Source organism: Prenolepis imparis, unplaced genomic scaffold (assembly GCF_030444845.1).
Source record: "Prenolepis imparis isolate NDT839.2.m4 unplaced genomic scaffold, iyPreImpa1.0 SCAF_5, whole genome shotgun sequence".
NCBI lineage: Eukaryota > Metazoa > Arthropoda > Insecta > Hymenoptera > Formicidae > Prenolepis > Prenolepis imparis.
The window spans coordinates 12,170,281-12,196,366 of record NW_028141163.1 but is presented as its reverse complement, the minus strand read 5'-3'; the positions used below and the strand labels follow the sequence as shown (position 1 = coordinate 12,196,366).

At 29.5% G+C, this 26,086-nt stretch overlaps 5 protein-coding genes across 11 annotated transcripts; 3 read left to right on the top strand and 2 right to left on the bottom strand.

Annotated features, from left to right (window-relative positions):
- The first annotated feature begins 478 nt into the window (after nt 1-478).
- On the top strand, nt 479-6,669 carry Pld (Phospholipase D). 5 transcript variants are annotated; one of them, XM_083037767.1, is made up of 15 exons: nt 480-749; nt 1,351-1,551; nt 1,834-2,191; nt 2,273-2,393; nt 2,494-2,914; nt 2,987-3,222; nt 3,429-3,696; nt 3,807-3,975; nt 4,201-4,449; nt 4,527-4,782; nt 4,865-5,085; nt 5,159-5,395; nt 5,503-5,743; nt 5,838-6,167; nt 6,240-6,669. In XM_083037767.1, exons 2-15 carry the CDS (start codon nt 1,377-1,379, stop codon nt 6,339-6,341), a joined length of 3,384 nt encoding a protein of 1,127 aa, XP_082893893.1. In that variant the 5' UTR covers nt 480-749; nt 1,351-1,376; the 3' UTR covers nt 6,342-6,669. The 5 variants fall into 5 exon arrangements, with proteins under 5 accessions (XP_082893897.1, XP_082893893.1, XP_082893894.1 ...); XM_083037771.1 differs by lacking the exons at nt 5,838-6,167; nt 6,240-6,669 and having other exon boundaries at nt 479-749; nt 5,503-5,540; nt 5,638-5,743; XM_083037768.1 differs by lacking the exon at nt 480-749 and having other exon boundaries at nt 1,418-1,551; nt 1,920-2,191; nt 6,240-6,668.
- Nucleotides 6,670-8,396: 1,727 nt separating this feature from the next.
- On the top strand, nt 8,397-12,553 carry Casp (Fas associated factor casp). 3 transcript variants are annotated; one of them, XM_083037875.1, is made up of 12 exons: nt 8,397-8,722; nt 9,215-9,283; nt 9,357-9,645; nt 9,800-9,977; nt 10,058-10,334; nt 10,453-10,591; nt 10,688-10,833; nt 10,984-11,138; nt 11,231-11,426; nt 11,572-11,675; nt 11,815-12,127; nt 12,316-12,553. In XM_083037875.1, exons 1-12 carry the CDS (start codon nt 8,684-8,686, stop codon nt 12,394-12,396), a joined length of 1,986 nt encoding a protein of 661 aa, XP_082894001.1. In that variant the 5' UTR covers nt 8,397-8,683; the 3' UTR covers nt 12,397-12,553. The 3 variants fall into 3 exon arrangements, with proteins under 3 accessions (XP_082894001.1, XP_082894002.1, XP_082894000.1); XM_083037876.1 differs by having other exon boundaries at nt 10,450-10,591; nt 11,815-12,140; nt 12,316-12,528; XM_083037874.1 differs by having other exon boundaries at nt 8,398-8,722; nt 10,450-10,591.
- Nucleotides 12,554-12,687: 134 nt separating this feature from the next.
- On the bottom strand, nt 12,688-18,414 carry Mtr4 (exosome RNA helicase Mtr4). Its single transcript, XM_083037873.1, has 10 exons — nt 18,221-18,414; nt 18,038-18,139; nt 17,201-17,443; nt 16,901-17,108; nt 16,335-16,601; nt 15,261-16,092; nt 15,006-15,178; nt 14,488-14,919; nt 13,554-14,091; nt 12,688-13,052 (listed from the first exon to the last, which is right to left on the bottom strand). Exons 1-10 carry the CDS (start codon nt 18,301-18,303, stop codon nt 12,895-12,897), a joined length of 3,036 nt encoding a protein of 1,011 aa, XP_082893999.1. The 5' UTR covers nt 18,304-18,414; the 3' UTR covers nt 12,688-12,894.
- Nucleotides 18,415-19,478: 1,064 nt separating this feature from the next.
- Cycc (cyclin C) lies at nt 19,479-21,876 on the top strand. Its single transcript, XM_083038061.1, has 5 exons — nt 19,479-19,925; nt 20,005-20,111; nt 20,490-20,696; nt 20,780-21,031; nt 21,113-21,876. The coding sequence occupies exons 1-5, from the start codon at nt 19,894-19,896 to the stop codon at nt 21,313-21,315; spliced, it is 801 nt and encodes a 266-aa protein (XP_082894187.1). The 5' UTR covers nt 19,479-19,893; the 3' UTR covers nt 21,316-21,876.
- Nucleotides 21,877-21,924: 48 nt separating this feature from the next.
- Nucleotides 21,925-25,853, bottom strand: Mrn (general transcription factor IIH subunit 4 marionette). Its single transcript, XM_083038060.1, has 8 exons — nt 25,672-25,853; nt 24,929-25,549; nt 24,316-24,440; nt 23,821-24,026; nt 23,164-23,337; nt 22,674-22,760; nt 22,381-22,593; nt 21,925-22,272 (listed from the first exon to the last, which is right to left on the bottom strand). The coding sequence occupies exons 2-8, from the start codon at nt 25,440-25,442 to the stop codon at nt 22,191-22,193; spliced, it is 1,401 nt and encodes a 466-aa protein (XP_082894186.1). The 5' UTR covers nt 25,443-25,549; nt 25,672-25,853; the 3' UTR covers nt 21,925-22,190.
- Nucleotides 25,854-26,086: the final 233 nt, after the last annotated feature.

Below are 26,086 nucleotides of genomic sequence, written 5' to 3'. Positions count from 1 at the left end.
TCAAAAATAAAAATGGGACACCTGTGTGTGTGTGTATATATATATAATATAATATATTATATTATATAATATTAATAATATATATTATATAATATTATATATATTAATATATATAAAAGGTATATATTAAATATATACTGTAGGTAATATATATATATATGTACATATAGGTTAAATTGATATACGTACACGAATATCACTTTATAGCCATTTAGTAGTCATCGTGATGAATATCGCGTGATGAATCATCATGTATAATGTAACACGTAATCTAAGTAACGACTCATAAAACTCCCGATCAGATGGAATCTAACAAAACCGAAAGAATTATAATTAACAATGAACGATTTTTGCGGTAAGAGGATATTTAAATATCTCACTATGACTTCGGAGTGTTTCGGGTAGTTCCGTATAATTCCGTAGGCGCGGCTGGGACCTTGCACACGTATATAATAATAAATGCTTAAATGTGTAGGTATAGAATACGCTATCCGCAAGATCCACAATCTCAATCACAAGTGCATAAGGATCGAAGTCGATAAGATTTCAATTGTCTTTCAACTCGTTTCTTCAACGTTTAAACTTTAGATTCCTCTTGCCAGTATTGATTATTGATAGATATAATGTTTGGTTTATATATTTTTATACTAAGTAATAATCCAGTAGAGTGATAATCGTGAGTGAATAATCGTGTGAATACTCTAAAAAAACAAAAGCAATTCTTTATTACTTTAAGAGTGCATTATTGTGTAAGTATCTGAAAAAGTATTAATCAATCTTAAGCAATATTCTATTGACAGTTTTTAGATTAGTATTTTCCATACAAGTTGTAAAATGAATTATTCTTTATCATACACATACACACAAACACACACACACACACATACACACACACATATATATATATGTGTATAATATATAAAATATGTTTACTTTTTTTTAAATAAATATTTAAAAAGAGATTTAGAAGAAAACTTTATCATTATTTTGATAATAATATTATTAATAATACTATATATTAATATATGACAATATTTAAGGTTTATTTCTCTGATCTTATATATCAGATTTTATATATCAGAATCAGTTAACATGTTAGAATTTCTCATTTATAAATTTTATTTTACTAATCAAATTTATAATTAACATAAAATATTCTTTAATTTTATCAAGTTTTAAGCTTAAGCTTTTATACATATATATATATATATATATATATATATATATATGGTTATTCATAAGCCACATATATAAAAAAAGAAGAAGAAGCTATTCTTATATATACTATATTTCATTAATATTTTAAAGAATGTGTTTTCTATATATTTAAATATATTGTAAATATTATAGAAAATTTTGTGAAGAAACTTACCAAGATGTCCACTGAATTGGTTGAGGTTGCATCTAACGAGATAACCCGTGCAGTATCACAAGACTCTGAATACGATGACACTTTGGAAGTACCTGATTCATTAGAAATAACAATTAATGAGAATGGTGAGATGATACAAATTCGTAAAGAAGAAATAGAATGCATGGATAATGAAAGAGGTATATATTTTATTAATACACATTGACTTTCATGTATATTCTCCATTTTTTAATAATATTTGTTTCTTAATAATATTTGTTTCTAATATTGTTTAGTTGGACCTGTAATCTTGTCAGTTATTAATAAATTTGTGTATACTTATTTACTAAAATTTATTTACTAAAATATAAAATCATACACATATGTACTTTAATTTACATTCACACATTCTTATTTTAATTTTACCCAACTTTTATTGATTTGCTTTTGTTAATTATATTCTTTTTCTCTTACATTGTTAGAAATCCTTGGCATTCCTTTCACTGTTATACATAATCTACCAACAAGATGTAAAAATCAAAACTATAATGTGTTTATTTCTGGTGAGGAGGTGCAAGTAAGAATTATAGACAATGAACGCAGTGTGACTACACATCCTTTGAATCCAAATCTATATACTATAGAATTTAGGCATGGACCTTTTGTTTGGATTATTAAAAAGCGATACAAACATATTCAATATCTGCACAATCAACTGAAAATATATCGTACTAGTTTGAATATACCTTTTCCTACAAGAAGTCATAGAGAGAAGAGAAATAGCTTGAAAAATATTGGAACTAAGAATGAGAAAACAGGAAGACGAAATGCTTTGCCAAGGTATAAAAATCATATATATATTTATATCTTTATATCTTTAATGAAAAAATTGAAAAAAATATAATAAAGATATTTTTATAGATTTCCTAATAAACCTGATATTCTAGTACCTTACGAGCAGTTAAATCATAGAAGAAAGGAACTAGAAGATTATTTATATAATTTACTTAACATAGAAATCTACAGACGTCATCTTGAAACTGTAGGTATATTTTAATTAATCAGTCAAATCACATTTTAAATATAATGTTCCTAAAAAAGACATACTATTGTTATATATATATATATATATTTTTTTATAGATCAATTTTTTGGATATTTCACGCTTGTCTTTTGTGGCCGATTTAGGAATGAAGGGAAAAGAAGGTACAATTTTGAAACGGACTGGATCAGGTGCTAAAACCAGATGTAATTTCTGTGGTCTATTCGAATGTGGCTTCTGTATCAAATGCAACTACTTATGTGCCTCTCTTTGCGGCAAATGGCATAAGAGACATCTCATTGTTAAGGAAACCTTCGTTGCACATCTTACACAAGACGGAAGAATAAAATCTGTCATTTTAATGGATAACGGTTTTGGGATTAGTTTTGGAATATATAGCACAGGTTCACGAAGTGGAATACAGATTGCGAATCTGAGTAGGCACATAGTCATCAAGTGTTGGACGAAACGAAAAGCCAAGGAATGGATGGATTTTATACAAGGAATTAGTAACAGAGAAGGTAAGATTGTGCATAGTGATAAACAACTGATTATTATGTATGTTTAATTAGTTTGATTTTTTTTTTAAACAGGTAAAGATTTTATACAAACAAATCCACATAATTCATTTGCTCCGTATCGTTCATCTGTATTTGCAACTTGGTTCGTGGATGGAGCCGATTATATGGCTGCTGTGGCTGATGCATTGGAAAATGCCAAAGAGGAAATTTTTATTGCAGATTGGTGGCTTTCGCCAGAAATTCATATGAAAAGGCCGATGCTTAATGGAGATTATTGGCGACTAGATAAAATTTTACAAAGAAAAGCAGTGAGTATTAATTAATGACAGTTTCATAAATGTGCAAACATTGCAAAAGGGGGAGGGGCATCTTGTATAAAAATCTATTGATTATTGAAATTATATATAAAATATATAAATTATATTGTGTCACTTATTATTAAACAATATATAAAACAAAAAATATATATTTACTATATAAGAGATTTTTCATATTTGCATATTTTCTTTTATAGTTCGAAGGTATCAAAGTATTTATATTGATATATAAGGAAATTGAAGTTGCTTTAGGCATAAACAGTTACTACAGCAAACAAAGACTTGTGGGACAATGCCCTGAAAATATAAAAGTATTGAGGCACCCGGATCATGCAAGAGCAGGCGTTTTTCTTTGGGCTCATCATGAAAAGATCGTGGTCGTTGATCAATCTCTAGCATTTCTTGGTGGTATCGATTTATGTTACGGTAGATGGGACAATAACGAACATAGATTGACAGATTTAGGTAAATATCTGTGGAACTTTTTTATTAGTATCTATTGTATCATTTAATTATATCTTAATTATACATATATATCTCTATATAATTTAATTATATCTCTCTCTTTATTGTAGAATCCATTCATCACTCGAGTATCTACATTCCTTCGAAAGACAAGTTGACTAATACTAGCAGCAAAAAAGTATCAGCAACCTATAGTAACACAGACAGACACGTGTTACTACCATTAGCGATCGCAACGAATACTATAGCTATGGTAACTGCGAGATCCATGCCTTTGTTGTAAGTACTATTATAATTAGCATAAATGTGAATTATAATTAAGAATATAATATATAATGTAAAATTAATATAATAATATATAATAGTATTAAAATTTTATATATATATAAATATATATAATATAAATATATATTATAATAATTTAAATATATATTGTAGTATTATGTTGATATATAAAAATACATATAAATATATATTTTATTTTAATTAATTTTATTTTTATAGGCCGATGGTACATAAGGACAATAAAGCACAAAAAGCACAAATGTTGTCAGGTGATAATTCACTTTTTATGCTGCAAGAAAAGGGAGATAATATAAAGTGTAATACTCCTGAAATGCAAAGAAAAAATCTATTTGATGTGGCGAAAACGACAGTCGATAAAATGAAAAATACTGTGAGAGTAAAGAGGCAGGAATTAATTAATATGGTATACAGTTCTCACGAAGCAGGCTCCGATGAAGATGTCGACAAGTACTAATCATTCCTGTTATCTTTATTTAATTTATTTTTTGTTATTTTAATTATGTAATAATTTTCTCTGAATTTAGCCAACAAGCACTATCGGAATCCGAAGATACAGTGGATTATGCCTGCAATTCAAAACCTCCAACAAAATTATGGCTCGGTAAAGACTATACGAATTTCATTGTTAAAGACTTTAACGATCTTGAAAAGCCATATCAGGATCTGGTTGACAGAACTACCACTCCTAGGATGCCATGGCACGATATAGGAATTTTAGTGCAGAATTCTGCTGCTAGAGATGTAGCCAGACATTTTATACAACGTTGGAATGCTGTCAAAGTACATAATACTTGATAATATGCATATTTAAATTCATGTATATTTAAGAAATGTATCCATTAACGAAATCCTTTCGTTATAGCTAGAAAAAGCAAATCTAAATCTATGTTATCCTTACTTATTGCCAAAATCATACAAACACTGCCAGAATTATGCTCCATTTATCAAAGAAGCAAATAAGCACAATGTCAAGTGTCAAGTATTGCGATCAGTGAGTTCTTGGTCAGCTGGTTTTCTTGAGCCGGAAACTTTAGAACAGAGTATACAAGAAGCTTATATCCATGCCATCAGTAAAGCAGAAAGGTGAGATTTTTACATTCTATAATGTTCTGTAATTCTGCGTCACACGTTTTATTAATCTTACATAGTTTTGTAGATATATATACATAGAAAATCAATTTTTTATAACACTTGCCTCCATGGATAAAGGTAGTGTAAAAAATCGAATTGGTGAGACATTATTGAAAAGAATTCTGAGAGCACACAGAGAAGGCTCAGTGTTCAGAGTATTTGTCGTAATGCCTTTATTACCAGGCTTTGAAGGAGAAGTTGGAGGACCAAGTGGAACAGCATTACGAGCAATAACACATTGGAATTATGCCTCTATATCGAGGTATGAAATAATTATTTATATAAATAATTTCCATTTTTCATTTTAAACAGAGTAATATAATTATAAACAGGCATATATGAATTTTTTTCTATTTTATTTAATAACAGGGGAAAGGAAGCTATTCTAAATCAACTTATAGAAGCAGGTATAGAAGATCCTGGTGAATACATTACATTCCATGGCTTGAGGACACATTCTATGTTAAATGGTACGATGGTAACAGAACTTATCTATGTTCACAGCAAACTAATAATAATAGATGATAACACAGTAATCTGTGGATCAGCTAATATAAATGACAGAAGTATGATTGCTTCAAGAGACAGCGAGATAGCAGTAATAATTCATGTAAGTATATTTATCACCCTGGTATTTTTTTATGCTGTTTAATAAAATGAGTCATTAATTTTATCATGATAAAAATTTGATACTTTCTTTATAGGATCAGGAATTTGAAGACGGTCGCATGAACGATATACCTTTTCTTCGCGGCAAATTTGCTTCTTCTTTAAGAAAACAATTGTTTCGCGAACATTTAGGACTATTAAATGATAAAGAAGACATCAACATCGACGATGCCATTATCAAATCCTTTTACAAGGACGTGTGGTGCGCCAGAAGCAAACAAAATACAAAAATATACGAAGAAGTATTCCAGTGTGTTCCCACTGATAAAGTAGTCAATTTTTCTATGTTGAAACAATATCAAGATAAAATACCTATTTCATTATCCGATCCATTATTAGCTCAAGAAATAGCAGAAGGTATTAAGGTAGGTATCTTTTGAAATTCTTATATATGTGTGAGTCGATCGTTTTCTAAATCGAAAATATATTATTTTTAGGGTCACTTGGTCGACTTGCCATTACAATTCTTATGCAATGAAGAATTAAAACCTGCCGCTGGAACGGTAGAAGGAATGATGCCGACTGCATTATGGACGTAAGTTTATGTGTGCTATCACGAGAGAGAAGATAACTATTTTTATCAATTTATTCTATTTGAGTACAAATTAATAAAAGATTTTTATTAATATATAAATAAAAGATATGTCTATTAATATATAAAATTAATCAGATTCTGTTATAACTTATATTAACTTTTATTATTGTTATAACTTATATTAACTTATATTACTGTTATAACTTATATTAACAAAAAAAAAAAAACAAAAAAAACGAATGATAAACTTTGTAATTACTTCAATGTGTTTTTATCTATATGTCTTGTATATTTTATTTTGTTGCAAAAGAAAGTGACATCAATTGTTTGGATTTTTATTGACAAAAATCTAATTTAAAATATAAAAAAACTCATATATATTAATATATAATTATATAATTATATTAACATATATATATTAATATTTTAAATATTATTCTTTTTTTACTTTCTTTTTATATGCATTTACACAAATGACTACTTAATTTCTTGTGGGATATCTTGTATATTCATTCATTCATTTATTATAATAGAATATTTTTTAAGATAATAATAAAATATATTATATACTTAAATTCTATTCTCATTTTGACATTTGCCAAATTAATTAGTTTTGATTTTTATTGTTCTGGATATCAATTTAAACATTCCAATTCTTTTTGAAATATTCAAATATGTTTACAAAGATGAATAAATAATTGTATTTTTACTGATTAAAACATAATATATAATTAAATTCGTTTTGTTCAAACAGGCATTACTACTTAATTTAAGTTTTATTGTGTGATTAATAGAATAAAAATACGTTTAGTTGTAACTAAAGAAACTTTAATTAAAATGTATTTATATAATTATATGAATGTGATTATATTAATCTATGTGTACGTGCATATATGCGTTCCATCTCCATATTGAGATACAAATAAATTATAATTGTAAATTAGAAAATTCTAATTAGAAAAATTATACAAAATTTATATACAATTTATACAAAAAAGAAAATTGTACAAAGAAAAAAGAAGACGCAAATATATTTTAATATATAAAAAATTTCTATGTACAAAAATTTTTATATTTTTAACAATTTTCATATTTTTAATAATCTATAACTTAAGATATGATATGCCTATATTTACTAATGGAGGTAAAAATTGTCTTTAGATCAAAATAGCATAACGACATAATTTATACAGAAAATTTTTCTTTTATAAATAAAAGTCTAGATATGATTTACATATGAAATCTATGTGAAATATAGGAAATCATAATAGAAACCTGTAATGTAAACTCGTCATTTCTACTGCTAAAAGTAAAATTGATTATAGTTTGGCTTCTGACAGATTTACATATAAATCATAAAACTATTATACGTTCCATAAAATTTATTATAGTGAGATTATAATATAATATATATTATAATAATTATAAAAATGAAATTAAAATGATATACATAAAATATGATACACATAATTAAAATAAAATTTTAACTCTTTATTATATATATTATTATGATTTGTGCTTACCAATAGTAATAATAATAAAACAGTCCTCAAATTAAATTAATTTAGTTTTTTCTAAAATTATTTATTAATTTATTTAACAGGAAAGAAATTTAATGAATCTGTTAGCTAATATTCTGTTTTTTTTTAAATATATATAAAATGATCTTATGGTTAGGAAAAAAGAGCTAGCCGGTGGCTCTCTAGGGAATTTTTTAAATCGGGATTTTATGTTGTCATCTTTTACTCGATTTTATGGTTATAAAAAAAGAACTATATGGTAACTTCTAGGGAATTTTGAAAACAGCGATTTAGGTTGTCATCTTTTTCTCGATTTTGCGGCTAGGGAAAAAGAACTAAAATAGTTAGTTTCTAGGGAATTTTAAAATCGCTATTTTATGTTGTCATCTTTTTCTCGATCTTATAGTGCAGGAAAAAGAGCTAGAGATCGCGCTTTCGGCGCTTAGATATCTATATGATTTATATTATCTATGGATATTACCGTCCGTTTTCTTCATTCGCGCATGACTATATATATATGATGTATATGAATTACACACACATATATATAGCCAGCTTTGCTCTAACATCAAACGTACCAATACGTAGTTGCACTATTAGCATTATACTCGATTTTAACGTGATATGACGCCGCGTATCCTATATAGAAATTTGGTGGACCTGTTTTAGGACGTCAATGGCTTGCCGTTATTCATATTCGTAATAGTTTTAAGAAGATAATCGAAGGGACCGAGTGTCACGCAATTTTTTCTCATTCTTTCAATCTCTCGCACGAGAGAGAGAGAGAGATTGTTCTGCATTATTTTCGCATCAGAATTTTATTACGATGGCTGAAAATCGGGATGCGATATTGGCTGATTTTCAGGTAGGCCAGCTGATTTTTGCTTTGTACAACATAAATGTATTGTTAGGTTATAGTTACGTTTACGTGACATTGAATAATTGGACAGTTGAAGCAAGTTCTCGTATTTTTTTTTTTTAATTTTTTTTTTAATTGAATTGTCAGAAGTACTCAAAACTGATCGAGCGATCGAATATGAGTTTTACATCCAATCTTACGTCTTGACATTGTAAATTTGTCAAATTTCGTGAAAAATGTCTTCTGTCGTTTTCTTTGTTGCGCCATTTTTATAAGTCTTTGTTTTGAAGTACGAAAAATTTTTGGATTGTTCATGCTTGTACAAATACATAATTATATTTTACAAATCTTTTTAAAATTTATTTTTATTAATTTAATTTAAAAAATATTTATGACTTTAAATTAAAAAAAAAACTTTTTGGATTTTTCAAAATAAAAATCTTTAAATCAAAGATGTCTTAAAATGTCAATTGAACTGTATTACTGTATTATTTGCAGGCGTGCACTGGGATCGATGATTTCGGAGAAGCTATCTTATATTTGGAAGAAACAAACTGGGATCTACTGGTAGATATTAGTATAACGAAGTCATTGATAACAATTAGTTTCATATATTAAGACATATTTTTTTTTTGTACAGGCTGCAATAAATAAAGCTATGCCCCAAGGTACGCAACAGTTACCCTCCGAAATGGCTCCAGATATAGAAATGGTGGAGGAAATTAAAGTAGTACCACATTCGTCTTCGACAAATCTACAAACTGCTCAAAGCTCGAAAAAGATAGAAGCAACAACAGCGGATGTAGTGGAGAATGCAAAACCTGGAACGAGTAGACCTAAAAGTTGCATGAGGAATAGAACACTTACATTCCACATTAATTATCTTGATAATGTTCATAAAATAAATCTATCCGAATTGTCCACTTTGAGTAAGTATAAACTATCTTCCATTGATACTTATATATAAAAATTAACAATTAGCACAAATAATTACTAAATATATAAAATTATAAATACTAAATACATAAATATAAAAACTAAATACATAAATAATTACTGAATGTTGGATTACATTTTTTTTAGGAGATCTTAAGCAATTTATATGGTATAAAACGAATATAGCACCTTGTCAACAAGATCTTCACGGATGGAAAAAGGAGCCTCAAACATCGAATACGATATTGCAAATGTTAGATCTGCCTAGAGAAAATACATTGTACCTGTCAACGGTATCGCAAGATGGTGATTCGTCTCACGAGACGTAAGTCGTACAATTTTTACCTTAATGCAACTTTTTGTGATTATTATTTTGTTATTATAATAAATCTACATTTTTCTCAGGGTAAGCCTGTCAGATCGTATGGTTCAAAATTACACTTTAAATGTGAAGGATGAAGTACATAATAAAACGTACAACCTGAAGTTTCCTGGTACACGTACTGTATTAGAAGTGAAAACGGACATCTACTCGTTGATAGATGTGCCTGTACGAAATCAGCAATGGAAGGGTTGGCCTAGTTCGCTAAAGGACGATAACGTAATATTGGCACAAAGCGGGATTTGCTACCCAGAACACGATTTATCCGTCGGAAAACTTCCCGCGAAGGAAGAGAAGAAGGTAATATCTCACTTTAAGAGGATAAAAATTCTCTATTGTTATAACAATATAAATTTATATACATATATAAAGATTTATAATATTTGTCTCTTCCTCTCTTTCTCTCTGTGTTCAGAAGGTTATAGATTTGATTGACAGCGATAGTTCCATAGATGAACCAGAAGATGTGGAAGAATTTGAAGATGTCCCTGAAACGTTTACCGTCGAGGATGATATTTTCATAGACGATGTTAAGTCTACTAAAGTAGAGCGTCTCAGTAAGTGTATTAATACATAAGAAAATTATTATGCTTTATTTAAACACCTTAATATGGATATACAATAATAAATGTAATTTTCTTTTTTTATATTAGTGCCAGAAAATGTAGTAGATGAGGTGATGGGCACGTTACATTTTGCGGAACAATTCGAAAAACGTTACGGGGCGGCACACCCGGATTTTTTTGCCGGTACATTCGAAGATGCTCTGAAAGAATCTTGTCTGAAACCAGCAAAAGAGGTTTGTTTGTCTTATTTAGATTATCTTATCTAGCACTAACAAAAATATTATTTTTATTGCAATTGCAATATAAAATACTATTTTTATTAAAATATGATTTTTAATTACTATTTTTCTTACACCTGAAATCAATTCTTTTTTATGTTACAGAGAAAATTACTAGCTGTATATTTGCATCACGATAATAGCGTATTAGCGAACGTCTTTTGTACTCAATTGTTAGGATTTGAAACGGTGCTTCAACTTCTCTCGGCAAATTTTATAGTCTGGGGTTGGGATATCACATATGAATCTAATAAAGAGAGGTATTATTTATACAAATAATTTAATAGAAAAAAGTGTGTAACTAAATTTATATCGAAAAATCGTCATTGAAAAACACTCGTTTAATTCTCAGGTTTCTATTTTCTGTAACTCAAACTCTTGGTACTGTTGGTTCGTTGGCTATATCAAGCATAGATGTTGATACTTTGCCAGTTTTAATGATTATTATGAGATCTAGATCTAATACAGAGATATTCACCATCGTGCATGGAAATGTTGGAGTTAACGAGTTACTGACGAACTTGGTACAAGCCGTCGATGTATTTCAAGTAAGTTATTTTACACACTGTTGAAAAAAAATTGTTATTACTTGTCATTAGTATATATATAAAATATACTGCCTTCTTCCATTTAAACCATGAGTATATAAATACAGATTTTATACAATTATTAAATATTCTTGTTAAAATATAGGAACAAAGACGAGCCGATATTGGCGTTGAAGAAGAACGGCAGGCCAGAGAAAGAGTTAAGCAAGAACAAGACACAGCATATCAAGAAAGTTTAGCAGTCGATAGGTAATAAAAAAAATTAGGATTTATTAATATAAAACATGTGCATAAAAAAAAGATGAATCTAATACCTGCTGCACAGATATAAAGATAATTTACATTGAACAATAAGCATAATATTTGTTATACTATTATATATTTTTAGAGCAAAAGAAGAAGCGAAACAGATGCAAGAAGAACTTGAGAAGAAGCAAAAAGAACAGGCTGAAAATGAAAGGCTAGCAGAAGAAGCGAGGAAAGAAGCGCATAGGCAAGCTGTAGAATCTAGTTTGCCACCTGAGCCGCAACAGGGAACAGGGGATGGTGTAATGAAAGTGAGAGTACGACTTCCGGCTGGAAAAATCCTGGAACGTAAATTTCAATCTGATACGCCGTTACAGACGCTCTTTAATTTCCTTATCGTGGAAGGTTATCCTACAGAAGAATATAAGCTCCTGTCCAGTTGGCCTCGAAGGGATGTAAGTAGATGATGTAAGCATTTAAGTTCTTATTATGTAGATATTTATTTGTAATTTGTTTTAGAATCGTATTCTTTGTATATGCAAATTGAAATAAAACCAATCTCTCAGCAGTTTTTTTTTTTTTTAACATTAAAAAGTATTTATACTATGTTTAATACACACACATACTTGTGTATTTGTTCCAGTTAACATCCATGGACTCGAAACTCACCTTGATGGAATTAAAATTCTGTCCACAGGAAACAGTAATTTTAGAAGAACGATAAATATATTATAATTAAATTTAAATATAGAAATTAAGTGTCGCAAAATATTCTACAAAAAATGTATTTATTTAACAATTTCGAGATAGAAACAGCAAATTATAGAAATCCTGTTTATCTTGCAAATACACATTTTTACGCTGAATTTTTCCCATATGATGAAATCATATATGATGAATGTAATGTTATTTCATAAAAAGAGAAAAAAGAAGAAAAAAAGTTTTTTTCATGCATACATATATTATACACTTTAAATTCTCAAAAATAAATAGAATTCTGAGCAATTTTAAAATGAGAGCTGTCTTTTTGTTAGAAACGCATCGCAATTGGGCTATGTAAATAATGGGAATATACACTAAAATTTATTTTATATTGGGATATATTATACATATATGTATGTTTGTGTGAGTGTATGTATGACGTGTGTGTACGCGTGCGCGCGCGTGTGTGTGTAATGGAAAAAAAATTATTACTTTTGATACTAGTTTGTTTTCCTTTGCATCATAAATATAAAGACGCCGCAAACACGATATCACGTTTTATAAGTTTGATCGCCTCGCTGAATTTATTTTCTAGATCTGTATTTCCAATACCCTTTGCAGCTTGGCACAGTTGTCGAAGCAGTTCTTCTAAGCGGCGCATGCACCTGATAATAGATCCTGAAATGTATTTTAGGATATATATAATACATTATTATACAAAGAGATAAATATAAGAATTGAGATTTATCTCTGTCTTAAAAGGCAGGATGTGTAGGGTCTTCCAATAGGGGATGTCCATAGCTTGATTATATGTTCCTGGGATTATTTTGAATAAAAAAAAGTTCAAATCAACATGGGTCCCAATTGCAAGATTATTTTTTCAAATTATAACATAATGCTATCACCTCATTCCATCAAACTACAACTTGTTATTATATGAATTAATTCAGAATGTACTGTATTCCTTAAGCCTTAAAATAAAATTGTAATTAAATCACAAAATTATAATTTGGAATTTCTGAGTTTGAGGAACCATTGCAACATGGAACCCATTGTTGATTTGAACTTTTTTACTTAAAATAATACTTAAAATCTCAGGAGTAGTTTCCTACGATATCCCACATAGTCAAGCTATAGACACCCTATTGCAAGACATCTTATATATGCTAATATATTTACCTTCAAATATATCTGTCATTTTGCAAATTTGTAAGAACGTTGCGCCTTTGCACCAAGCGTATATAACGTCCATTAAATACGGTTTAAATCTGTCGACGTATGCATCCTCGTCTAATTCTAAGTTGGCCTCCGTCGAGACTTTCGCTATCCTTCGCGCCAGATCTTGCATTTGTCTGAGAGGACCGCTTAATTCCTCTGTGCTTTTAGGCATTTCGTTCGATTTTTCATCGCATACAAAACAACTTATCAATGCCACCATCTGCGGCACGCTTAAAGCATTGAAGAGACCATTGAAGATCATCTCTGTCATTAATAGCTCGTCGGCACCGTTCAATTCACAGGCTACGCGTCCTTTTAGTTCTATAATGTCCGCCGATGTACAATATGCCATTCTTCTTAAAACTCGTTTCCTGCATTTAAGTTCGTCCATCTGAAGTATCGACTTGGCCTGCTTGAATTCTTCTTTGGCTTGCTTAAGCTGTACAGCCAATTCCTCCTTGTGCAAAAACTGTTCGTATAATGCATTTACATCAGGATCCTGTAAACATTATAAAATTACAATTTGAATAACAAAAAGAATACATACAATGCGACAAATTTTGAACAATTAAGAATATCTTGCAATAAATAAAAAACTTTGAGTGTTTTATAAAAATATATATTGCAAATATACACACATAGGGTGTCTACTCTTTGGAAAAACTGTATTTTTTCAGAAATTTTTTTTTTTTAATAAAAAATCCGGGAATTTTTATGGAATTTTTTCACAAGATTTAAGTAGACACATTGATATGTTATGGAATTTGTCTTGATAATACTTTACTATAAAAATGTCAAAAATTTGAAATCATGTGTACAATATTTAGACTGCGTTCCAATTTATCACTTTTGTTTCTATATATATTTCTATATATATTCTATATTTATCACTTACCTTATGCAAAGAATGTGCATACAATTTTTTTTCTAACGCTTCAATTTTCTTGACAATATCTTTAAAAGCTTGATCCTCTATGTGCATATCCGTAATAGGATTCAGTAATGGCGGACCATCTGGGAATCTCTTCTTCACCTCTCGTATTGTTTTTAGCACACTCTTTCTATTATCAGACGGTCTGAGATCCTTCGGATAATACAACCTGAGCGAACTGATTTGAGAAATTAAATTATGCAAAACAGGAACCACTTCCATTTCGCCCTCTTCACCTTCGCGACACGGAATCGGAGTGCCTTCCTTGGAATCTTTCGCTATGTGAAGTAAAACGTCGACGACAATGACAGTCTTATCTTTTACTGGATTCTTCGGATTTTTTTTCTTAAAGTTCACTATAATACCCCAATCGAATGTTTCACATTCGTTTCTCACCTGCAAAATACGCACGATAAATTAATTTTAGCAAAAATTTCGTCAAAAATGACACAAAAATGCACGTATAATAGATAAATATACACTTTTATTAATCTTCCAGGTTGTAAAAATGGCACCAAATACTCCGGTTGCGTTAAAAACGATCGAAATTCTCCGCTCAGCCGATCCAGCTGTTCACGTATATCGTGATAAGAAGAAATTTCATCGTATCTCTCGACGTTCACGGTATTGTAGGTGGTGTACAATTCCTTCACCTCTATAAAAGAAAAAAAGGTAATCAAAGGGATTAATTTTCACGATTTTTAAACTATCAGTAATGTCAGCGAATAACGACTCACTGTTATACAAAGCTGGAATGCCAGCTTGATTTTGAAATTGGAAGAAGCTTCTTTCCAACATGTATTCCGGATTGATCTCTTCCACGCGAAGAAGATTAAGAACCATGTTATAAGTCAAGTGAAACGCGGAGTTGATCGGATCTGGCTTTCCCTGAACGATAGCCTTGCCGACAACTGGACTAACTTGCTCGTCTATCATTAATATAACGATCCCTTTGTCGTCCAGGCCTCGCCTGCCCGCGCGGCCAGACATCTGGATATATTCACCGGATGTGATCCAACGGAAGTCCTTGCCGTCGAATTTACGGGGTGCCGTGAACAGGACCGTTCGCGCAGGCATGTTCAAGCCCATCGCGAATGTTTCGGTGGCGAAGAGGGCTTTGATCAAACCTTCGCCGAATAATATCTCGACCGTCTCCTTTAAGATCGGCAAGAGTCCACCGTGATGAATACCTATTCCACGTCGCAAGAGCGGCAGCAAGTTCGTAACTTGCGGTAACTTTTTGTCCTCGTCGTTAAGGACATCCACCGCGTTGTGGAAGACCTCGTCCACCAATTTCTTCTCTTCCAACGTGTTCAAATCCAACTTAGCCATTTGCATGGCGTAAACCTCGCAGTCCTTCTTCGAAAAACTAAAGATTATCACGGGGGCGAAGTTTCTCTCCATGATCATTTTTACCATCTTGAAGATATTCGTTTGTCCGCTGTTCGTGCCGCGTAAACCACCTTTGCGTCCTTTCGTATCACCTTTAGCAGCGTCGCCTATATTCTGCAGACAGGCCATGGCTCTGTTAAAATTTTCCTCCTTAAATTGACCAGTCTCGTCTACAACCTGTATGTAATACAATAGATTTAGTAAATTTAGTAGATGAATCTTTCATTTCTTTATCAGGCACAATTTCATAATACATTTCTTTATTTAATATACTCTAAGTCCTTTCTAAATACTTCTTTTGATGAAAGGATTATTTTGATAAAATAAATATCATATACATTATTATATAATAATAATGTATATGATATTTATATTCATTTTTTACATATGTATAAAAATAAAAAATAATTATCACTGACCAGATGAATACCATCTCCGCCAACTGGAAATATATAATGTTGCAACGGGGTAGGTCTGTAGTCTGTGGAGATCACGTGGCAAGGCTGATTGTGTAAGTGCGTCACCCACTCGGCAAATTGTCGTGCATTCGGTATGGTAGCAGAGAGAAATACATAATGTACGTTATCCGGCAGCAATATAAGCGTCTCCTCCCACACCACGCCTCTCTCTTTATCGCGCATATAATGAATTTCGTCGAAGATCACCCAACCAACTTCACGCATCACCTATATACAAGATTTATACACATAAATAGATGTTATATAAATATATGATTTTCTAAAAATATTTATATATAGTAATAAATTATATATATATTATATAATAATAAATAATAATATAGTGAAAATATAATTTTCTTCTTATATTAACATTCTTATATTATATACTTTATTATATCAATTCTTAATAATATTTTGTGAATAAATATCAATTCTAAATAAGTCAAATAATTGGTCACTAATACATCTGAATTGTAATGAAATAGAATACGTCATATTTTTATAGTTTTAATAATAAGACAAACCTCTGAACCTCTGTACAGCATGTTACGCAAGATTTCTGTAGTCATAATTAATACGCTAGCTGTTGGATTTATAGTAACATCACCTGTTACAAGACCAACGTCCTTGAACTCCTCATGAAACTCTCTATACTTCTGATTACTTAACGCTTTAATTGGGGTTGTATATATAACTCTCTGCTTATCCTTAAGTGAACACGCTATTGCATACCTGTACAAATCATAAGATGATAAAATGGAAAAGCCATTGGAAAAGATTGTTAAAGATGATATTTTTGAAAATGTAAAATGTAAGATGCTTACTCAGCTACGACAGTTTTACCAGCTGAAGTATGAGCGGAAACAAGAACTGACTGATTATTTTCAATGCATAAAATTGCTTCCTTTTGAAATGGATCAAGTATAAATTTATATTCCTTGGCTGGTTTACCCTGTTTATGCTCCAAAGGTATGTATTCTTGATCAGGAGGAATAGCAATTTCGTGCATACAAGATTCGACAGTCTCTATATTGTGTACTTTTATACGACATGCCATATCTTCTAGGCTGAAGAAATAATGATGTAATTTGATGTAGTTGCATGCTATAATTCTCTCATAATAATTCTATATTACATGTTATTAAATAAATATTATATTAATTTTAAATTAATAATTAAATATAGCTGAACAAAATAAAAAAATGTGTATCTACATATTATACTTATTGCAGTTTTATAAAATAATAATATGCAGTAGTATCAAAAATATAAATTAACTAAAGCTATTACATATACATATAGTATTATTACTTATATAGAATATACTGCTTTAAAAATTGTATAATGGTTTATAGATAAATACACACTTTTGCAATATATACAATATTAATTTACTCTTAAAATAAAAGATATAAATGGTTTTATCAACCTGAATTCATTTGATTTGTGATAAAATCTTACAAATTCTAAAAGTTTCTTTTACGCAAACATAATCAATTTTTATAAATTGCCATGATTGAATTTTACAGATGCTTAACATTCAATATATTATCTCGGATTAGTTTGTATTTAAAAAATTAAAAATTAAAAAATATTCAAACTAGTGATTCCATTTATTAACAAATTGCTCTGAATTTCAGGTATATAAGATAGGGTCTTACTTAATGTCATCCAGAATAGGATCATGTCGTAATTTCTTAAGTGACTTCAAGTCATTTTCCGTGTCAAGCTGTCGCTTTATTCCTGCTTCTGGTTCGATTTTCCTGCACATTTAATTCGAATAGATGTAATCCATAGCCAAGAGATTGCTTTTCATAAAGATTAGGTTTTGCATTAAGTCTTACTTATTCGAAATTTCCGGTATCATCTCCACATCATCGCCATGTTCGTCAAAGACGTCAAATAAATCCTCGGTAAGATTCGCCATTATTTATTAAAAATTATTATTTCAATACTTTCGACTCAGAATTATACATAATACATTAAAAACTGATGCTACAGTTTAACCTATAATGACGGCTGTTGAAAATGAGGTTATAAAATTCCAGTACACATGCGCGAAAAATCTAAAGGCCGAGTCCACAATAGGTCATATGCAATAGAGAAAAAGAGCTAGACGGTGACTTTCTAGGGAATTTTTAAAATCGCGATTTTATGTTGTCATCTTTTTCTCGATCTTATGGCACAGTATATACAGTATATATATATAGGGGCAACTCGAAGTTAGACGAAGACTCTCTAGGGAATTTTTAAAATTGCGATTATGTTGTCATCTTTTTCTCGACTTATGGCACAGTATATACAGTATATATAGTAGGGCAACTTGAAGCCAGACGAAGACTCTCTAGGGAATTTTTAAAATTGCGATTATGTTGTCATCTTTTTCTCGATCTTATGGCACAGTATATACAGTATATATATAGGGGCAACTCGAAGTTAGACGAAGACTCTCTAGGGAATTTTTAAAATTGCGATTATGTTGTCATCTTTTTCTCGACTTATGGCACAGTATATACAGTATATATAGTAGGGCAACTCGAAGCCAGACGAAGACTCTCTAGGGAATTTTTAAAATCGCGATTTAACGTTGTCATCTTTTTCTCGATCTTATGGCACAGTATATACAGTATATATATAGGGGCAACTCGAAGTTAGATGAAGACTCTCTAGGGAATTTTTAAAATTGCGATTATGTTGTCATCTTTTTCTCGACTTATGGCACAGTATATACAGTATATATAGTAGGGCAACTCGAAGCCAGACGAAAGACTCTCTAGGGAATTTTTAAAATCGCGATTTAACGTTGTCATCTTTTTCTCGATCTTATGGCACAGTATATACAGTATATATATAGGGGCAACTCGAAGTTAGACGAAGACTCTCTAGGGAATTTTTAAAATTGCGATTATGTTGTCATCTTTTTCTCGACTTATAGCACAGTATATACAGTATATATAGTAGGGCAACTCGAAGCCAGACGAAAGACTCTCTAGGGAATTTTTAAAATCGCGATTTAACGTTGTCATCTTTTTCTCGATAGCATTGGCGCTTCCTAAAATTTCGTGTTGTAATGTTGTCATCTTTTTCTCGATGGCATTGGCGCTTCCTAAAATTTCATGCTTTAATCTAACCTATATATTTGATTATTCTCCACCTTTGAAGTCATAATAGAGCTCAATAATCCACGTGATGCTCCATCCAGTTTCTAATCTTTATGATATGGAGTATAAATTCTGTTCTTGCTTGTTCTTTCTTGATGTTGTTGCTATATATTTATAATTCGGACAATTGTTTTATATGAATTTAATCGTTAAAAGTAACTGTAAATTTTTTCCTCTATAATTTATACAAAAGAAAAGAAAAACAAATTCGTCAGTTTATTCACGTTTCAAGCAAATTCAGAATAGATTTTTCAGTGAAAAATATAAAAATAATTATACATCCAACGAGATTTAGGACTTCTAACAATTAGCATTGTCTAACACCAAAATTTAGAATTAAATAATTTATTTATAAAATGGCTGGTAATTTCTGGCAAAGTTCACATCAGTAAGTTAATTCTTGAATTATTATATCACAATAAATTTTATACAGAATGCAATTTTCACTAGATCTTTTAAATTTTTAGCCAACAGTGGTTACTGGATAAACAAGATTTGATCAGAGAGCGTCAACATGATTTATCAATATTAACGGAGGAAGAATATCAAAAAATATTCATTTTCTTCTCTAACAGTAAGTTGAAATGATAAATCACAAAATGTAGCGAGATATTGATTAGCTGAAAAAGAAACTTGTATTTATATCTTTTCATCTTGATAGATTAAGTTTTTTAGATCTATATTATATGATTCAAGCTAGTCAAAATACTTTAGCATAAGTAAAAAAAAAATAACAGATTTTTTTTAGACAATAATTATACTTAGCAAGGAACTATTTCTGTCATGTATTTTTATTAAAGATTGAATAATTCACTGTACCTTTATTGTTTATTTGTGTATGTGTGCATACACATACTGCATAAATTTATATTACATTTTATAATGACACAATCATGTTCTATAATTGTACAATATAGTCTATGCATAATCATGTATTTATTTCTGTTATTAGTGATACAGATGTTAGGTGAACAATTAAAGTTGAGGCAACAAGTGATAGCTACTGCAACAGTTTATTTTAAAAGGTTTTATGCTCGCAATAGCTTAAAATGTATAGATCCGTTATTATTAGCTCCTACAGCAGTCTTTTTAGCATCAAAAGTAGAAGAATTTGGAGTCATTTCTAATACTAGATTAATAACGACAATGGGAACTGTAGGTAAGTTTTGTGAATATATGTTCTATTGTAATTTATTGATGATTAATATGCTAATTAAATTTTATTGTTCTTTTTTTTCATAGTTAAGAACAAGTTTAATTATGCATACACACAAGAATTTCCATATCGCACAAATCATATTTTAGAGTGCGAATTTTATCTTCTGGAACACTTGGATTGTTGTTTAATAGTATATCAACCATACCGTCCCTTGCTAACATTAATTCAGGATGTGGGACCAGATGATCAATTACTTACTCTTGCATGGCGTATAATTAATGACAGTTTAAGAACAGATGTATGCTTATTATATCCACCTTATCAAATAGCTATTGGTAAGCAATATTTTTACAATCTAATGTGTTTTACAAAGAAATTTTATATTTAACAATATCTATTTTGTTTTTTTTTTACAGGTTGCCTGCAAATAGCTTGTGTGATATTGCAGAAAGATCTTAAATCATGGTTCGCTGAATTAAATGCAGATATGGAAAAAATTCAAGAAATAGCACGTTATATAATTAATTTATATGAATTGTGGAAAAGATATGATGAAAAGAATGAGATTCAAGGTTTACTGGCTAAAATGCCAAAACCAAAAGCAGCACCACAACGTTGACATCAAGTTCCCTGTTCGCCAAATGTTTGGGATTCATGCTAATACAGTGAATACTTCAATCAAAAATGTCTCCTATATATATACATATATATCGCTATCAGAGACGCGTAGAGTTGACAACGAATATTGTTCTTTATATCTGCAGAAAACACTTTTTTTTATCCCTACATAAAACTATGTTTTAAACAATGTGACAAATAATGATACATTACTTAATATTCTTATATTTTATTCTCAATGCTTGATATAATGTGGCCAAAAGTTACGAAACATTACATCTTAACTAATTATATGTATAATGGATTATCAATTTGTACTTCAATTGCATGTTTAATTTCATTATCTGCAATATTGAATTATTTTTTTCCATCACATAAGTATTGGAAACATATCAAGAGCCAACTAATTGTAAGTGTACTAAATTTATTACAGAAATTTGATGTTAAAAGAATGCCAGAGTAACAACTAAATTTTTTTTCCAGCATGAAATTTATTTATTACGATGTATAAAATTGCAATGAGTTTTATTATGATAAATTATTGAATTTTAAATAATTTTTTGTTATATAAATATGATTGGTAAAAATATACAAAAAAATATAGACAATATTATATAAATATATATAAAAATTTACTTTATTAATTCGTTATATCATAATTACATTATCAAAACCTAGTCTGACCTGAGAAAAACTTTGGCATGGATCAAAAAGTTATTTTCTAATTTTTTTAGAATGAGAAAATAAGAATAATTTACTTTGCAATTTTTTTAGGCACTTCTTTGAGACATATTTTTTTTTTTTTTTTAGTATTGCTACTGAAGAAACACAATAATGTATGTAAAATTCTTACAATTAGATTTTATTAATACAATATTAACTCGAACCCTTTGAGTATCGTTTCCAAAACTTCTTTACATCATCATGACCAGCTTTAGTGACTACCATGGTTCTTTTCCTACAAGATAAAGATGTGTTTCAATTGTGATATTTGTCATAAAATTTTGTGACATAATAAACTGTATTTATATTTTATAAAATATTTGGATTTTAAAATAATAATTACCTCTCACTTTGCCAAATTAATACTCCTATAGAAAGTGCATGATCTCTAAGAACCTCAAAGTCAGTTTGTGAAAGAAATTGACTGTATAAAACACCTTCGCTGAACAAAAATCTATTTCTTTCATTTTCCCACAGCTTAATTTGATCTACAATAGTAGGTGGTAATATAGGTCCTTTTTCTCTCATTTTACTGTGCACATGTTGTTGCAAATAACTATAAAACAATATAGAAAATATTATTTGATTATTTATGTTAGATATTGATGTGAATGAGAAATGTCATCATAAACATACCCTATTATTTGAGAAGCAGTTATTCCACTCTTCAATGCTTGCCTTACGGAATCTCTTGTTAATATTGATACAATCAAATTTGGAAATCTATACATAGAAATATATAAAGACTTAAAATATTGTATATCATATGTGTATCTATACATATAGAAGTTTTAGCACAATTTTTTTTACTTTCTTAACTGCTGTTTTCATAATTTAATACGATTTTTAAAAATTTGATTGAGCATTATTACTCATTTTTACAATGCTTTTAAAAGAAATAAATATTTTTTTTATTAAAGAAATTATGATAAACTTTTAACTTGTCATAAAAATAACTACATGCTGGATAATATATAAAGAAGATATGGAAAAATTTCAAAAATAGTTTAAGTTTCTAAATAATCTGAAATATATATTAATAAATATTCTCTCAATGTCTGTTAAAAAAAATAATTTTATGTTCAACAATTGCAATAATTTGTGTGTGTGTGTGTAACACACTTACCTATATAGCATTTCACAGAAAAGTCCAAGTAATGCGACTTGTAAGTTGGAGTTTGTATAAGCATACACTCGATAATTAGTTTCTACAACTAGGTATCCTTCCTTATCTGTATCTTTAGCTAAAGGTTTATTTTCACCAGTAGCAATATTTAGTGCTAATCGAGTAGGATAAAATCTTGCAACAGATATATAATTAATGAAAAGATCAATTCAATTTTATATATTCATATATATCCTGATAGAAATATTATATGAAAATTATAATAAAATCAAATATGATAGAGAAATATAATAAAATCATATGGAAATAATATATCACATACTGAAATTTTTTATTAATTGCCTATTTTTATTGTAATTTTATTAAAATTTTATCGATAATTTTTATCAATGTTTCAATAAATATAAGTTAAGTAATCTTTAGAATAACAATTTTTAGTGCTCTGCAAGTTTTAAAACAAAATAATATTTCATGAGTTTATTATTAATTTTTTTAAATATTCACTAATTTTCTTCAAAATTCGCACTATTCTATTGTGAAAATTCTGATTTAAATTGAAATAGATTCAGTAAATATTCAATTATTTTTATTTGCATTTTCAATGAATTTTGTAATTTCAACAAAATATTTCTATCAAGACGAGATATGTATATTTACCTTCCTGCTTTACGTTTTCGTTGATATACAAGTCCAAATTCTCTCAAATGCTGCAAAAAAGTCAAGAGTCCTTCGGACATGCCTTCAGTACTATAATCTTTACCAAGAGTGGAAAAATTTAATTGAAACAAAAAGGTAAGGCTCTCCACTAAATCAAGACCACGTGCCTCAATTGTGTCAAGATACTGCAGAATAAAGTACCATACCTTAAACAAAATATTTGTGATGTATAAATTAATAAGCACAATTTTCAATTGATTAATATTATTATGCATAAGTATTTAATAATAAATATAATTGCAAGAATTAAAAATATATTCTACAATGGCTGAGTTTCGATATTCACTGCCAGTACTGAATATCTATAATGTACGTGATGTAAACTATAGATTTACAGTACTGGCAGTGAATATCGAAACTCAGCCAATATATATTTAAATTTAAAAAAAGTAATATGTGATATAAGAACTGATATATGAATTAGTATATAATTACCTGTGAAGCTGTATCTAAAAGAAGAAACTGAAAACCTGCTTGTGTTATAATTGGGCTTCCATCAACTTCATCTCTTTTCATTAAACCAGCATGTAAAAGGATTCGTACAGCATCAGCAGATATACCTATTATAAAAAATTCAAATATGTTAGATATATTAGATATTTGTAATTTCTCTGTATACTAATATAAATACTTGTATAAAGAGTCTAATTAAAATAGAGTTATATACTTCTCAGAAACGCAAATTATATTAAAAATAACAAAATATTTAAAGCATGACTGTACATATTTCTTTTTTACATATATATATATATATATATATATATATATATAGCTTAAATAAAAATGTCAGCATAAAATTTCAAAATTTTTGCTATATATAGAAAAATCATAAATTGAAACATGCTTGAGTTTTTTCATTAAAAATCAAAATCAGTGTTTTATAAAAATATTTATATTTTGCACATAAGGATAATATTTTTAGATAAAACAATTTTCTGCAGTATAAATAAGAAATGTATAAAAATTTCATAGCCATTACTACTTGTATAATATGCTATGCATCTTATTTAATTTTGAGAGATTAGAAAGATTGAAAAAAAGATCTCACCCTCCTGCTGTTGGGAACCAACCATATAGTGCAAAACACATTCCCATCTTTCTAACGCATAAGAATCTAAGAAAGCCACATCTCGTGGTTTACTATCAGTCTCCAGTTGATTGGACATTGTCCACGGTTTACCGCCTCCCAGCAATACAATCTTCAAATTTTTCTTGAAGATATTATTCAGAATCCAGCCTGGTAGTCCACCAGGTATAGATGCCTCCTTCCATACATACAGATCGTTCAGGACCTGCACTACTTTCTGATGTTCCTCGAAAAAGAGCTTCGAACACCACGAAGCTATGACTGCCTGGGGTACCGGTTGCTCCACAAACAGCAGCCTCATAACATAATGCCTGGCAATTGTGGGCAACTCTCGAAACACAGCCAGACATATGGGCGGTTTATGGTACAATTTATTCAGAATGTCGGGAGAACGCGATTTTAAATACTCGTATAGGTTTTTGCACTGTAAGCTGTTCGGTCGTAATAAATTCTTGCCACTTATTGTACTAGACATGATGTTATTTTATGAATAAGTGCACCTTCAATGTAAAAGCAATCTTCCGATAGTGTGATCACCTTGCATTTTTGATACATATGCACATTTCATCTAATGTATCTAATCTATAACAAAGAAAATAAAGATATCAATTATTTTGAATACAAAGTTTATAAGAGATAATTATTTTGTTGGTTATTATATATCAAACAATATATATAAAATTGTCTTTCATTATGAGACTTACATTTATATAATACCAAAGAATAAGAAAAATAAATAACACTTCTTAAAACATAGTAATAGAGGAAGATATTTTCTTTTTCTTTGTGACTGCTTAGGGGCAGAGAAAGATTTCAATTTATATCAATACAAGCAGAGAAAAGCCTGAGAGGATCTGATATATTTATAATCGAATGGACAAACTCCATTGATTTTCTTCTTCTTCTTTTTCTTTAAGCCGAATTCACAGAAAGCAGAAAAGCAAGAGCCAATCAGAACTCGAGTTGGTACTAAATTACTACCAATCAAGTTTACTCAGCGCGAGTTCTGATTGGCTCCTGCTTTTCTGCCAAGGTGTGAATTCGGCCTAAAGAAACATGTCTCATCGACAACTTCCGGTCACCTAGCGGTCTCCCCTTCTTCCTTCTTTCCTTCCTTGC